General features: G+C 42.4%; 1 protein-coding gene across 4 annotated transcripts in view; it reads left to right on the forward strand.

Moving 5' to 3' along the window:
* Positions 1 to 15,649, forward strand: part of ZNRF3 (zinc and ring finger 3) — an 84,979-nt gene that overhangs the window by 41,170 nt on the left and 28,160 nt on the right. For 2 of the 4 annotated variants that reach the window (XM_062616210.1, XM_062616200.1), the window contains one exon: positions 11,116 to 11,241. In XM_062616210.1, the coding sequence (XP_062472194.1) occupies positions 11,116 to 11,241 (126 nt within the window). Of the gene's footprint in view, positions 1 to 5,089; positions 5,335 to 9,146; positions 9,365 to 11,115; positions 11,242 to 15,649 lie in introns of those variants that run through there. The other 2 variants (XM_062616219.1, XM_062616230.1) reach the window with 2 other exon arrangements.

Genomic DNA, 15,649 nt, shown 5'->3' on the forward strand with positions numbered 1-15,649 from the left:
ACAGAGTTTAACTGACTTTTTTTCGAGTGAAGCAAGATGAAACTAACTGGCAGGCTTGCTGTAGAAAAGCCAGGACAAGCATGTCTAGCTTCAGCCTCTCTTGTCACATGGAGGACAGGCTGGAAAAGGAGAGAGAAGGAAAAGAAGGATTGTGGAGACTGAAATATGTATTGAGGTGCTTTGTGACATAAGCAGCCCTCTACATCCTCTTGTAGAGGAAGATGATGGCTATGTTGTGTCTTTGTAGACAGTACCATGATCAAAATGGAATTTCTGTAACAACTTTTCAGGTCGTGCATTTTCAGATATACATGGAGTATTTCTTGGAGCAGTCTCCTCACTGCTAAAAGCAGCTCTCCTTGTAGGACAACACTTAGGTTGCTGCTGTAAATAAACTAGTAACAACTAGTGAAACAGAACACCCTGTTGTTGCAGTTACCTTTCTAGTCTCCAGGTGAGCTGAAAACCTCCTCCAGATCAACCATCGCTTCTAAAGAAGTTTTTGGCATCTTAAATCAAATCATCATGTATATATTCCACAAGTCATTCCACAAGTTCTTTACATTTATGGCAATTAACCTGTCTTATTTCACATGTCTGGAGATGTAATTCTTGGTGCCGACTTCAGTATTTACCTCTATCAGCACATATCACAAGAAACAGAAGTCAAGGGAGAAAGGGTTGCCGGTTAAGGCAAGACTTTACCATCAAACAGTGGACATCGCAACTAGATAAGAAAGTACAAAATATTTTTCTTGTAGGTTTTACCCCCTCCCCTATAAACTCCCTATTTCATCTTTCCATATCCCTACAGCTTGTCCAGGTCCCCCTGGATGGCATCCCTTCACTCACACCACTCAGCTTTGTGTCATCCAGAAACTGGCTGAAGATGCACTCAATCTCAGTGTCTGTGTCTCCGACAAAGATGTTACGTACCACTGCTCCCAGTACAGACCCCAGAGGGACACTACTTGTCGCTGGTCTCCACGCAGACATTGAGCTGTTGACCTGCAACTCTTTTGAGTGTGACCATCCAGCTAATTTCTTATCCACTGAGTGGTCCATCCATCAAATCCATGTGTCTCCATTTTAGAGACAAGGATGTTGTGGAGGACAATGTCAAATGCTTTGCATGGGTCCAGGTAGAGCAGTCACATGCAGTAGTTCTGCAAGTCGTGTTGTATGCGTGTAGTTTTGATGCATTGGATCTATTGAGGTTTCTCAGTTTCTTTAAAACCTAAAGGATGCTTCAGAAATAATTTGTGTTATTTTCAACTCATCTTAGTCAGCATCTTCCTGTCTACCCTTCTCAATTCATCCAGCACAATTCTCCACAACTGAATGCAAGCAAACCAGCTATTTTTGTTAGCAGCTTGCTGCAAAATACACAAAATACCTTCTTTTGCAAGGAATCCTAGAGGACTCTGGAGAAGCAAGTCACCTCTTAAACTCCATGTAACATCAAGAACTTCCCAGAAAGCCAGGGTCCAGGTGAGATTGTGTCAGAAAAATGAACTATAGTGAGTATGGAAATCAGTCACAAGTCAGTTTATACATATAAGGTATAGTTACTACTGATCTGAAGACTTACAGTACTGTGACATTTTGGGTCAGCATGAAGTCTGTCAGTCTGCTTGCTAAACTTTCTTTCTAAAATACAATCTGGAAATGAGCAGCTCAGATTTTTCACAGAGCTATGTGCTTTTGTGAAATACAGCGCTACCTTTGCTGGTGCGTGCATGTGTTCTGTCTTCTAATTCCCTCCTACGCTCTTGGAATTTTCATCCCAACTAAATTCACTCCTTTCCTAAGCGTGCATCATATATGCTTTTGGCAAGGGAATTAAAATGGGAATTTCTTTTGGGGTTCCTTATAGGAACAATTTCAATCACCTGTAGGTTGGTTGTTTTTTTTTTTTGCTGTTGAATAATTCCAGTCATTCTTTCAGGGCCCCAGACACTCCCTGGGGTTGAACAAAATAGACTCCATTATGTTGTACAATGTTTGTCAGGGTCTCTTCATACTTTCCACTCCACTTTCTGCTAGAAAACTTACTTGCAAAGTATATGTAACTCCATGTGACACCTTTAACTTGAGGAGATTATGAGGCACTGACCTAATACCTGCAGTTTTAAGTCCCCACTTAAGTGCTATGGGACAAATGTAGTTGTTCATGAGACATAAGGTAATCCTATTTTTCCCAGCCAGTTATGAGTATGTCTAAAGTTCTGGTCATTAGTGCATTTTAGGGACCTGTCTTGTTCTGTATAGGGGCAGGACTCTTGTTTTGCTGTATAGCTACTGGCAGCTGCCTTCTGCCAAAGTAATCTTTGAAGGTATCATTTCACTCCTGCTTTTCCCTGCAGTTTCCCCTGTCCTTAGTGGCATCATGCCTGTATCTTTTGCCAGCCTCTTTCCACCCTTTTTAGAGGGGAAAAAACACAACTATAAATATGACTGTTCCCCTTTGCCTTGTCAATACTGTGGTAGGAGAATTTGGTGTAATCAAAAGCACTTAAATTCTTGAGAGCAGAAAGCCCTCAAGTTATCTTGGGTATGCACATCTTTTAGCGGAGTTTTGCTTTTGAGACCCTTTGAAGGAAGGAGAGGTGAGTTCTCTGTTTGAATGGGCTGTGAGCTTCCTTTGCAAAGTGTTTGAATAATTAGCGTCCTGTTGCTTTGTTGCAGTAGGTTGCTCAGCTGCACTGTGTGGGCAGTACACTCGATCTCTGCCTGTGCAGTAAATCTGATGCAGATGTGCTGAATTTACAGCTTTGTATGTGTCTGTCACTGCACGAGGTGTGGGTTATCTGTAACACCTGCTTTGGGGCAGTCCTAGCAGGAGGATCTCTGGGAGCATGCTGCTGCTGCCAGGTACGTATTTCAGGTTTTTTCCTCTCCTGAAGGATTTGAAGCTGGGCTGTGGTACAGGTGAATTTCTCACAAGCATTTCACATACTCTCCGAGTCACAGGTTGGATATCCCTGAGTCAGGAGTAAAGGAATGATGCTGCTTCTTACTTTGCATGATGATGAGTGTGCTGATCAACTAGATCAGTGCCAAGGTCTGCTTTCCTAGTTAACAAAATCTACTCTGCTCTTAAAGTTTGCCACTCCTTTACACAGGACCTGATGGGCTGTGTGTAGTACCGGCCTGTCTGCATTGTAGAATTTTACTAGCCTTTTCTGCATGGTGGATGTGTTCAACTGCGTATCTCTGTTTTTGCATTTAATTGCAGCAGAGAGTGGATTTCTCATCATCCCTTTTGGCATACTTCCTGGAGTAAAGTGGACTGTGAGAGGATTTCAGGAATGCTTGATGCTCTTGCTATAGAGAAAGTTCAGTGAAAGCCACTTGTGGGTTCAATGTTAACCGCTAGGTCAAACCACACGTCACAACTGATAGCCAAGAAAAGCACACTGCTGAAATGCTCAGGTTCTATAATGTTACATTTTGTGGTGATTTGGTTTTTGGCAGGATGCTCTCCTTCAAAACAAAACAAGTCTGAAAGCGAAAAGAAACTGTTTTAATGTGCTTGTGTTGGAGGCCAAATGTTCCTCTGCACAGCAAAGCTGCATGGTCTAGAGGAACCACAGGAAGGTGGGGAAATGCTTCCCTCTTTCACCTTTTTTTTAAAAGGCTGGCATGTTCCAGCTGCAGCCAGCATAAACCCCTCATGTTTTATGAGGCTGCTGAGAAAATGGCAACTATTTTATTTATTTGTTTATTAAAAAGTTTCTTCTTCTTGAAAGATTCTTGAAAGGTCACTCATCTGTCACGGCACATTCTACTGATGCCTTTTTCAAAAAGGACTGATAGAACCTACTGCCTGAGCTGCTTCTTTCTGGTGGGCTCTTAGTAACGCTGGGTTGGAATATTGCAGTCAAGAGCCTTAAAGCACCTTTTTTGGCAACAGGTTGCTTTGCAAATACAGAACAGTAAACAAGAAATGGAAAAGTTAAGTTCATCATTTCAATGTATTTGTAAGTAGTAGGAACAGATAAAGCTTTGTGGTGATGTAGCTGCATTATATTGAAGACCAAAATCACAGCAGTGGCAGCAGTCATTGGGAAATCTGTCAGCTGAGATGACTGACATCTGTCCTGGAGAATGAGTGCAAAGTAGTTTTTAATAGGTAAGAAGACAAAATTTTAGAGGAAATGTGAAAAATGAGTGTTGCTAACACTGACTCAACTGGTTTGCAGCCTCCTGGGTCACATATTGGATATTTATAAGCTCTACTGGAGTACTTTATACAGTTAGTCTAGTTGCTTTTGTCACTAGAGGGTGTTAGCCAGGTATCTTGCCTTTCCTCTAAAAAGACTTACTTTGTGTCCTGATGGAAACCTCTCTAGGTTACTACTTTTTTCTTCTCTACCCAGTGCCACTTTTTTGCCCTGTGCTCAGTTCTTTGTCCTAATTGAATTCATACTTCAGTATTTTGGAAAGAGATGCTTTGGTACCCTGGCCTTTGTTTCATGAACTGGGAACTATATGTAATGATTCTCTACACATTAATCCTCTGCCACAGAAAGTATGAAAATCCTTTTGGCAGTGTTACCAACCAAAGTTCCAGGTCGATGCAGTGGGTTACTTAGGGCCCTGTGACATGTATTTAAGTCTTTACCTGGCTTTGTTGAGGTATATTTATTCATGGAATGCTGGATCACCAATAAGAATCAGTCACTGATTCTGTAGATGCACATTGTATGTGGGTAGGTAGGGCTGCCTTTTGTGCTGCGCTAAGTGGAACGATGAGAGTAAGCAGGAGGTGGAGGCATCTCAAGGCTTACAGAATCTGAGATGCTTTGTTTTCAAAGACAGAAATAGGGTCAACCTCAGATACAGGGTCAAAGCCCCAACGGGGTGAAAGGTGTCTGTGGCATGTTTCTTCTCTTGTTGCTTGTCAGGAGAAAAACACCTGTTAGAGTTACAGGGGATTAAGCACAGAGGATGTCATGGGCAGCTCGAGTGGAGGAAGCCTAGAATTTAACCAAGAAAAGAATGGGAAGAGTAAATAGGTAATGTTAGTGGAGAGGTTCTTGTTTAATTTATTTGTTACTGCTCTCGCTGCTGTGACCAGAGCACACTTTCGAATCACTGCATGTGTCCTGCCGTGTTTCCACACTGCTGGCTCGCAGGAGGCCTCTTGGGAGGGAGCAGAGGTTGCACCGCTGAAACTCGTGGCTGCTTCGCGAAGGTACGCGTGCAGCATGGACCATCTTTCAGCTGCTTCTGCCCAAAGGGTGGGGAGAAAGAACGATGTTTTGTGGCTTGTGGGATTTGAAGAACTGAATTTTCAATATAGAATTCAACCAGAAGAAAGTTGGGAAGGTAATGCTGGGTCTCAAATCAATGTTTTTGAAGTTCTTCAGACTGGTCAGGTTGTGTTATCCAGACCTGGCTTGTATTTACCAGAACTCACCTTTTGACAGGAAAGGGAAAGAGTTAAGATCTTTTAGGGTCATGTTTTGTTTTTGGTAGAACTGAAATTGGGGAATCTGTTCATAGTGTTGACATGCTCTGTCTCTCTGCAAACTTCTGGAACTATGTATGACACAGAAATGCCGGCCTCATTTTACCCAAGCTAGCATGGGCATCAAAGCAACATAATGGGATTGCTCTGTGTGCAGTCATTAACTGTCCTGCTTTCATACCCAAGCCAATAAATACTTGGTGGCATTATATACCATGTGGACTTAATGCTTGAAGGTTGAAGCTCACTTGTGATTTTCACATGGTGTGAATGTTACCCTTTTTGGTTTTGAGTTTAAGCCCTTTGGGATCCTTAATTGTAGTGTGAACTGAAAACAAAACAACAAAAAACCCTAAACGTCCAAAACCGAACAACCCTATGAATGGATCAACCCCCAGTGACCAGTGAAGCTGGCTTTCCTGTTAGCTAGCCATTGGAGTCTCAACATGAAGTATGAATGAAATGCTGTTGGCTGGGATGGGAAGCCAGAGAGAAATTTATTCAGAGAGGAAATTCCTGGGTGGAAATTTGCATGCTCAGAGTGATGCACCACGAACATGATTCTGATGGTGCTGGTCAGAAATGTTACTATAAGGCTTGGTGTGTTCAGGGGGAAGGAACTCCATGAAGAGCCCAGAGGAAGAGGTGCTGGCGAGTGGGCACAGAGGTCATGTTTCCAAGTTCTGGTCATGATAAGATTAGTAAATTGGTAGATTTCACAATCTGTCATTGACTTAATAATGCCATTTTATTAAAAGAGCTGACACTCGGTACTTAAATATGAGCTGCCCTGATGTGTTGATGGTTGCACAGAGCTGATGACTGATGTGTCTGATTTACCCCTTAGGTGAGTATTTATCTTGGTCCTGTAGATCTTCAGATCTACTGGAACAAATAGCCCAGGAACAGTTTGCCTTTGCAGTGCATGTGGTTTTAATTGAACAGTGCAATGTTTTTGTCAGTTGTCCCTTCCTGAAACAGGGAGATTTTGAGGGAGCACTAGTGGGATAATGTAATTCATTTCCATAATTACTCTGGTGAGATTCCAAAGTGATGCAACAAAATCCTCAGGAGTTTGTAGCCTGCAGATGTACCTAATAAGTTCTCTACATTTGCCAGCACAAAGCCTGCAGCACCCTATTAGCTTTGCATACTGCTTACACTGGGTTTTGTTTTTGGGTTTGAGGTTTCTCGTGTGCAAGATCATTTTGCCATTGTGTGGTGGCTTAATAAATTTCAGTCTTCTCTCTGCTTTAGTGTTCTGTGCACTGGTAGGAAATGTAAGATGGCATTCTGTGCCTGCCTCTTTGGCCTACAAAAGGGATCCACTTGCTGTGGTCACACTTGTCCTTGGACAGCAATGATAGTAGCCAGCATGGCCGTGTTGGAGGAGAAATCTTCTGAGACAGCTGTTTGGTTTTGTCTTCTAGCCAGAGAACAGCTTTCATCTAGTAACTAGCTCCTAGTACAACCTTGCTATAGTTTTTGAGTAAAAGTGTGTGTTCTAAGTGGGTTCAATTCATGGGTTTAGACAAGTATTTGAATACAGCTGTGAACAGCATGAGTCCTGTTACTGAGGAAATGAGTTCCTACTTAATTTTTTCCCATTTATTAACAAACTTGGCAGGGATGGTGTTTTTTTGTTTTGTTTTGTGGTTTTTTTTTAAGGTTCTTGGACCAGGATGGAGTTCAGAAGCTTCCTCGGAAATGCAGCTCTTTAGACTAGGTTCAGGAAGCGGGGGCTGTTGGCATTTGGAAAAGGAGTTTCAAAAAGCTGTATAGTCATCAGTAACTCTGAGCAGAAGTTGCCTCTTACCAGAATAATAACCAATGTTTTTCAGATCTCATACAGTGCTTCATTCTTATCTGCTCTCCAGCCCAGTTTCATATTCTGCATTTCCATTTGAAGTCTCATGCAGCTTTTCAAAGAGTTCATTTAGTTTCACAAATCGTTTTTTGTTTAAAGTTTGTATTCCAGAGTTGTCTCAAAATTTCAGACTTAGTGCCTGGTACCGACTGCATGATACATAAACCTCAGGTACTAGTAGTTAATATTGTCATGTGTATTTTGTCTCAAAGGGAGCTGAAAGCACATGATGCTCTCTGAATCCTTCTTAATGCATGTCATTTCTCAGTCTTACTTCTTGGCTAATCTGGTATAGTGAGATGAGAAGGTTTTCCTATTAACATTTTCCTCTCAAGAACATATACCTCTGCTGAAAGGGAGAATGTACTGGATATGCTCTCTGTACCTACGTTCTCCTGATTGGTAGATAGGAGATCTGCGAGGCTATGCTACAGGACTGATCATCCTTTATGATCTTTGAAGCTGCGTATCACTGTTTTCATACAATAGGAGACAGAGTCCTGCAGTTCTGTTGTGAGGAACCATGGAGACAATGAATTTGGTTAGCAGTTTGTCAGAGGGAGACAAGTGCCTTTTTAGGGGTCACATTATTCCATTTGGGTTGAAGCTAGAGTCAAAATGATCTGGTAATTTCAGCCTTGGCAGCTTCTGCTGAAGGCAGGAATCAATGATGTGTCAGTCTCTCTTGCAGCAAAACTCGGCTGTTGGTGTATGATGTGAACCTGGAATAAGACTCACAGAAATTGGACTGAAGTTTTTAGGCACGATGTGCCCCCAGTGAAGCCATGTTGGCTGTCGCCAGCCACCTCTGTTTCCATTCACGTTTTCCATTTGTCTCAGCAGAGTGTTGCAGAGGATCTGCTCCATGATCTTGCTGGGCATGGATTTTGGACTTACTGGCCTGTAGTTCCCTGGATCTTCCCTTTTTTTTCCTTTTTTAAAACAGGGGTTCTGTTTTCCCCATGTTATGTTTCTCCATCTTCTGCTCTTACTAGTTCTTATGTTTGTTTCTTCTGGTCATGACTTATCACAGGAAAGAGATTTTTCTTTTTTCTGGACAGCTACTCTTACTGTGGGAGTCTAACCATATAGAGGTTTGTTTGCTGATAACTACTTTAGAGTGCTAAATCTTGTGCCTTGCACTCGCCTCTCCAAATGCATTAAGTTAATATTCATATCAGGATTGAAAATGGTTTGGGGTTTTTTGTTTGTTTGTTGGGGCTTTGTGTGTTTTTTGTTGTTTTACTGAAGTCTCAAATCATAAGGAATTGCTAGCTGTGGCACCCCAAAGGTCTAGCAAAGCTTTTTGTTTAAGTGATTTGCTAGTTCTTGATGGAAGTGTCAAGGTTATTTGAGTTTTGAGGGCTCTGCTGCTTCCAGACCTGTGATTTTTTTTTTTTTTTTTTTTTTTTTTTTTTTCTACTAAGCTGTGCATAGGTCCTATTCCAGGCCAGGTTTTTGAAGAAGACAGGAGTGTTCAGAAATTCAGCTTTGGTTTTACTAAATGCCTGGTGCTTGGCGCCACACAGAGTACCCTATGTGCCCTGTGTATGAAGGTGAGATGCTTGAGTTCGGGTATGCCCATGCTTGACTGTTGCAAATTCCTGACTGTCTTGAAAACCCTTTTCAGAGGCCTTTAATGTTCTACACTGCAAATGTTTAACTATCTTTGGAGTTGTGTGCAATGTGCAGCTTGTTTGCCTCTAAACAGGAAGGCTGTCTTCTCAGGTGCTTGGGGCATTGCTGTTGGAGACAGGGTGTTGGGCAGTATTGTGAGAAAATCACCAGTTTCTTTTTAAAGGTAAGGAAACACAGGCTTTGTAAAAGGAAGAGGTGTTTTCAGCTCTCTGCTTATCTTGGTTTCCAGGGATGGTAACTGCAGAATCTGCTTGCTAACTATGATCTAAAGGGCTGTTCACACTTGGGAGCTGTTGAGGAATAACAGTATTCTGGAGCAAAGTGGCTGTGGAAAGAATCTTCTGTGCCTCTTGGTCTTCTTCCAAGATGTTTTCTGGAGTAAGGTGGGCAGAGAAGGTATTTTTTTTGTATGGTTGGGAAAAAGACTGAGATTTTTATCTTGTGACAGAGCGGAGATCCTCAGCTGTTCACATGGTGGTTTGTAACATTGCAATGCCTTATGTGGGCAGGCAGGGAAAGAAAAACCAAACCAACAGAAGAGTGGAAGTTTTCTTGTCATCATTAGGACTTTTTGAGGTGCTAGAGTTATAAAGTGAAATGTTCCTCCTTTGTTGGTTTACTGTTTGTCTGCTCTGCAACACAAACTCACTTAAAACTGGTGTAGCTCTTTCTGAAGTTATTTTGACCCTCCCAGCAGTGTATTCAGATTTTGTAACCTTGGACAAAAGCACCCGAGTCGTGGTTTCAGCTTTGCCCTTTCAGGTGTGTGGAAAGCGCCCCAGCACATTTCAAGGATTTTGAAGTAGAAACTTCTTAGATATGGGTTATGGTTTTGTCCTGGGTTCAGCAGTAGCAGTCATTTTTCTCCTTCTTGGTAGTTGGTGCAGTGCTGTGTTTTGACTTTCGGCCTGGGAACAGAGCTGATAACAAGGATATTTTGGTTTGGCCAAGGACTTTGTGAGCCTCATGCTCTGCCAGGGAGGAGGGGAAGCCAGGAGGAAGCAGAGACAGGACACCTGACCCAAACTGACCAAAGAGGTATTCCATACCACAGCACGTCATGGCCAGGAGGTAATTGGGAGTGAGCCGGAAGGGCTGGGACTGCAAGGTTGGCAGAGGTATCGGTCGGGGCTTGGTTGGGCTGGGGGAGCGAGTTATCGGTCAGCTGGTGCTGAGGTGTTGTATTCTCTTCCCTTGTTATTTCCTTTATTATTATTATTGGTGGTGGTAGCAGCAGTGATTTGTGTTATACCTTAGTTACTAAACTGTTCTTATCTCAACCCGGCGGAGTTGCGTTCTTTTCGATTCTCCTCTCCGTCCCTCTGAGAGTAGGGGGAGGGCAAGAAGGGGGTGAAGTGAGTGAACGAGTTGTATGGCTGGGTTTAAACCACGACAGGTTTCAAAGCTCTATTGATACAATGTGCATCAAGGGAATTATATCAAGGTGATGGTTCTCTGTTTCTTTAGATATTTAATACAGATTAAAGGTTTGTGTTTACTTATAAAGGATCCTATGGACTCCTTTTGGGGTTAATTATGTTGAAAAATATGCCCTGGCAATTTTGGAGAGAACACTTTCTGCCTGCCTCCCTTCCTTGTTTTTATGTCTGTGCTGAATAGTTTAGCCATCAGATGCTGAGCTTCAGGAGTGGTTCATCCTCAGTGCTCATCCAAGCTTTTAAACGGAGGAAGTTGAGCTGCTCATCTCTGTGAGACTGTTGACAGCTGAGTACTGTGTCATAGTAACTAGTAACAAATAAAAGGAGAAATTACGAATTAAGAGTTGGGCAGAGGATTCTGCCCTGTCTGGTATTGCAGTGGCTTCCTCCCCAGCAAAATAAAAATACAGGTGAATTGGTGATGAATCTTGAAAAATAGTAAGTGATTGAGAGCTTTAAATGGTTTTTCATAAGCAAGATGAGAGTGAGCTCATACAACACTCCAAGTTTTTTTTTTTATTCATAGCATGCTTCAGAAATGTACTGAACTCTCCATATATCAGCCTTATGTTTCAGTTTTCCCAGTGTACCTTAATAAAAAATTTTGTATGTTATAAACTAAGGTATTCAAAAGAAATCTATGATATTTTGAATTCTGCTGATGGTCTAAAGGTTTCTTTCTGATTCTATTTCAGATGCATCCACTTGGACTGTGTAATAGCAATGATGAGGAAGACCTATATGAATATGGCTGGGTAGGAGTGGTGAAACTGGAACAGCCAGAGTTGGAGCCTAAGCCATGCCTCACTGTCTTGGGAAAGGTAAGAGGGTAGCTTGGGGTAAATACTGCATGTGACTGTTTCTTGGAAGGCAAAGTTCCTTCCTGAGAAGTATTGCTAAGAAATAGAGAAAACTCTATTTACTCCACAAAATATCCCCACTTTGCCTGTTTTCACACTAGATGCTTTGGAGAAAGATAATGTCATTACTGAGCTGACAGAGATGGTGATGGGGAGCTGAGTGCTAGCAGCCCCTTTCTGAGCTCTCCTGGAACCTAGCACAGAATTCTGGAAAAAAAGGCTGTTTAACAGAAGCAGTGTTGGAATAGACACAGGGTGAGCTGCAAGTGTGATTCTAACTCACAGAAATGTTCTTATCAAAAGCAGTCAAATGAAAGCATCTTACTGGTTTGCATTAGGTACAATTTTATCAGAAGATATTTTTTTTTTTTTGTGCGGGGGGGAAGAGGAGTCTTCAACCCTAGAAAAGAGATTGCTTTGCTTTAATTGAAGGATAGGTATCTCTAATAACAAGTGAATCTTACTGTATTGATCAAAAAAAATTTCAGCTTGCTGGAATCAACCTGTGGAATACAGCCTCTGGAATCTAAATTCCTTGCCAAATGTTTCCCTATGTTTTATGGAGTGAAGTCAGTAAGATATCATCACTGCTGCCAGATACGTTAAAAAGGAAAGCAGAAAGCTGTTGTTTTTTGTTCTCAGGTTAGATTTTTTTGACTTGGGTCTTAGGGAATGCCATTTAAGGCAGGAATCTGTTCAGTCCAATCTGTTGGGCTCTTGAAAGTAGGAAATAGGTGTGCAAAATGGGTGAAGAAAGTGGAAACCATAAATATCCTGCACAAACAATGTTATAAATATTTTCTGACATAGTGACATTGCTTGCCTGACCCACAGCTATATATCCAGATCCTGCCATATCCTCTATACTCCCCGTGTCCCTGAAGCCACAATGGTCTCTAGAATGAGTGCACCTCAGTATCTGCAGATCATAGGTAGCTTCCTGAGGCTTTTTCTGCTGAACAGCAGTCCCTGGCTTTCCTTCAGGAGCAGTGTAGCATCTACTTTGATGCCTAACGAGGGCGACTCCTGCATTCTGCATAGGGTGTTTCCAGAGAGTTTGGGCGGAACGTTGCCTGTGTGTCAGTTTATGTGCAATAATTTTAACAGGTGAAAAAAACACTGGCCAAGGCTCTAGGCAATATTTGCTTCACAGTAACTGTAATGCAGCTCCTTGTTCTGTATTTTCATGGTGCCATTTCTTCTGAAATGTATCTTCATGGTACCTTCTCTTCCTGAAATGTTTGTTCCCTATTTCATGCTTGCTGCTGTAGTTTGTCCTTTCCACCTCTTCTCTGCAACCCTTCTGCTCAGTCCTCAGTGTGCTCAAGTTATGTCCTGGTTTAGAAGGACTTCTCAGAATTCTTGAAATACAGTTGGGTGCAGATAGCAGCAGGAGCATCAGCCATGAGCTTCTTGCAGGTCTGTCAGTTAAGTCAGCTTGGTTATCTTGCCAGTGGGAATAAATTGCATTGTGATTATCTTGGTCTCTGAGAAGTTTAGCCTCCATGCATTTTGGTACAAATGGCTACACGAGTATTCAGTTTGGACTGAAGACTGTTTTGCCTGGGTAGGTATTAAGCCTGCTGCATGCGTTGTTTTTAGGGTTTGGCAGCTGTTTGACTTAAAACAGGAAAAGGAGGAGAGGGAGAGGAGGGCAAGGGAAGTGGGGAGAGAGGGAAGAAGCAAAAACTAATGAAAAAGGAAAAAGGAAAGGAAAGGAGAGGGGAAAGGAAAAGAGAAAGGAAAGGGAAAATAAAATGAGGGAGGGGTGGCCTTGAGCAGGGGAGTGAAATGGGACTTCTTCCCTTTAGAAAAAAGGAGGAAGAAATCAAGTACAAGCCTACTGCGTTCCTCACCTAGTTTGAATTATCCTGCCCCCAAGGTGGCCTGTCCTGCGCTGTTTGATTTTCCAGACTAACAGTGTGTTTGCTTTTCCATAGAGTTGTGGTAGGCTCCTGCTTTACCAAAATCCTGTCAAGTTGGCCTGCCCAGCATCTCTTGTGGAGGTGTCTTGTGGATGTCACAGGGTGTAGGGCTGTGAAACATGTCAGAAATGTACTGGCCTCTTGCATATATGAAGTGTTGCATTTCAGCTTTGCTGGTGTTGCTGAAATCCGAGTGTTACGCAAGTGAGATAAATGGGAAAGCAACCCTTGTTATGCACACATCTGCAGGAGTTACTTGGGTGGGTGACAGTGAGACTTCACTTAATGTGAATATCCTTGTCTCCTTAAAAGATGTAGTAGGGTGCGTAAAATTGAGTATATAGGGCATTTGAACTTCTAGATCACAGGAATTCTGCTTTGTCTAGTGAAGTCAGACTGTGTGATCAATTCTATTTCCTGCTGGAAGCAGAAATATCTCCCCTTTTCAGTTCCCACTTAGTTTCTAATGGTGGAATTGCATTTTAGATCTTAATTCCATTCGAAGCCATTCTGTGAAACGAAAGCCCAATCTTGTGTGTTGGAAAGCGATGTGGTTAGATCAATTTGACCTATCGATTTGACAGTAGGAATAAAGCTGGCGTCTGGGAGGTGAGAGAAGTTAAGCGCTTGCTTTCTTTTAAAACTGTCGTGGGCAGAATTGAAACTCTGCCTTAACAATTTAAGGTATAATAAAGACTCTGCAGGGCAGTTGCCTGTATGCACTTCCCTTCCCAGCATATGGCACATGCGGGCAATTCTCTTTCATTTTGACACTTTTCACTGATTTGGATGACAGTTTGGTTGCTGTCATCTTTGCTATGATTTAAGAGGATATATATGGAGAGTTATCCTGGTTAAGCTGACAGTTACCTTGTCCATCTTTCTGATGCACGTAAGGAATGGATAACCATGTCAGTTTAAGCCCATCATAAAGGAATACATTTAAAAGCTCAAACTAACTCAAACCATAAAAGAATTTGCAAGTTCTATTTTAAGGGAACCAATTTAAACTTATTTCACTAAAACTGGTGAACATTTGTGTTTAGTAATATTGTAGTAGAAGCAGAAAGGTTATTGCTTGTGTGGGGGAATGCCTGTGTATTTGAAGGAATAAATTTTGAGGTTTAGTTTAAGAGGAAAAGAAAGAAAACAGATGATATCGTGGAAAGCTTGGAATATTGTGAAGTAGATTGTAAAGGCCACTTAAAGCTGTAGAGCTAAATTCCATGTCACACAAATCTGGTACAAAGATGTATGGGTTTATTCTTATTGTTGGTTTTGGCTGTTGTGGTCTTTTTTTGATTTGGGGTGTTTTGGTTTGGGTTTTTTGTTGGTGGTTTTTTGTTTTGTTTTTATGTTTTGTGTTGGGGTTTTGTTTTTTTTTTTTGTTTTTAGTAAACCCCTGGTCTGTATTAAAAACCTCCCTCCACTTGTCTGACCCTGGGCTAAATGGGGTTGGTAGCTGTACAGAATTTAATGTGCCCATTTCCATACTGATTTTTTTTAAGTGCTCGTCCTTCTTAGTCAGTGTTACATGGTGCAAGGGAAATGAAAGAGTTTAAAAAAAATGTATCTGCTGTTGGAGTGCCTGTGAAAACTGGCCCCTGATTGGGAAGGGGGTGTGTGTGGCAGCAGTGATTTAACATTGCCTTTGATCACAGTGCAACCCTGTTTGAGGCAATGCTGCATGCAGGCAAAGCAAAGGCATGGGCTTTACTGATCTCATGAGCTCCTGAATAGGGCTAGAGGGGAATGACAGAGGAAGAAGAAAGCTTTGGAAATGAAAAGGAAACCCTGTGAACCCGACCAGCATTATTAGCTGGATTTGCCTACCAGGGAGCCGCTCAGTTTCTGCCAGGCTAATTCTGCTCCAGCTTCTCTCCCCCCACCCCCGAGTCCCCCTCCACCTCCCCCTCTCCTTCTTTCAGGCTGTTGTTCCTGCGGCATGGCGGTAGTGACTTGGTTCTCAGGCTGGGAACCCACTGAGCTGTTGCCATGGTCGCTGAGAAGTTCTTCGTGCCATGTGCTTCAAAGGGAACCTTTCCCCTCCTGGAATTCCCGCCTCCTCCGTACAGCACAATGAGGCTTCTTCTCCTTTTCCTGCCCGTGCATGTGCTCCAGCAGCAGCTTTGCTCCGGAGGAAGGGAAAAGCAGGGCTGCCTGCAAACCTGCTGCGTGCCTGCATCCACGCTGTCGTTGATGGCAGTACCTGCATATGTCCTGCTTGTTCCAGTATGCAGCCCCGTGTTATTCCCCTGCCCCAGTCATTTTGGAATCAAATGGCATCCGTCAAGACAGTGAAATACAACCCAGCAATGCCATTGGGTTTCGTTTTGTTTTTTGTTTTTATTTCAGTACAGGATAGATAGAAAATTGTGAAGATTAGCTGAAAAGTAGCACTTCTTCCCTTTCTGCAGGCTTGAAAGTCCACACGGAAGGATTTT

This window comes from Pezoporus occidentalis, unplaced genomic scaffold, assembly GCF_034315485.1.
Source record: "Pezoporus occidentalis ecotype Australia unplaced genomic scaffold, CSIRO_AGI_Poc_V1 ctg102, whole genome shotgun sequence".
NCBI classification, from domain to species: Eukaryota; Metazoa; Chordata; class Aves; order Psittaciformes; family Psittacidae; genus Pezoporus; species Pezoporus occidentalis.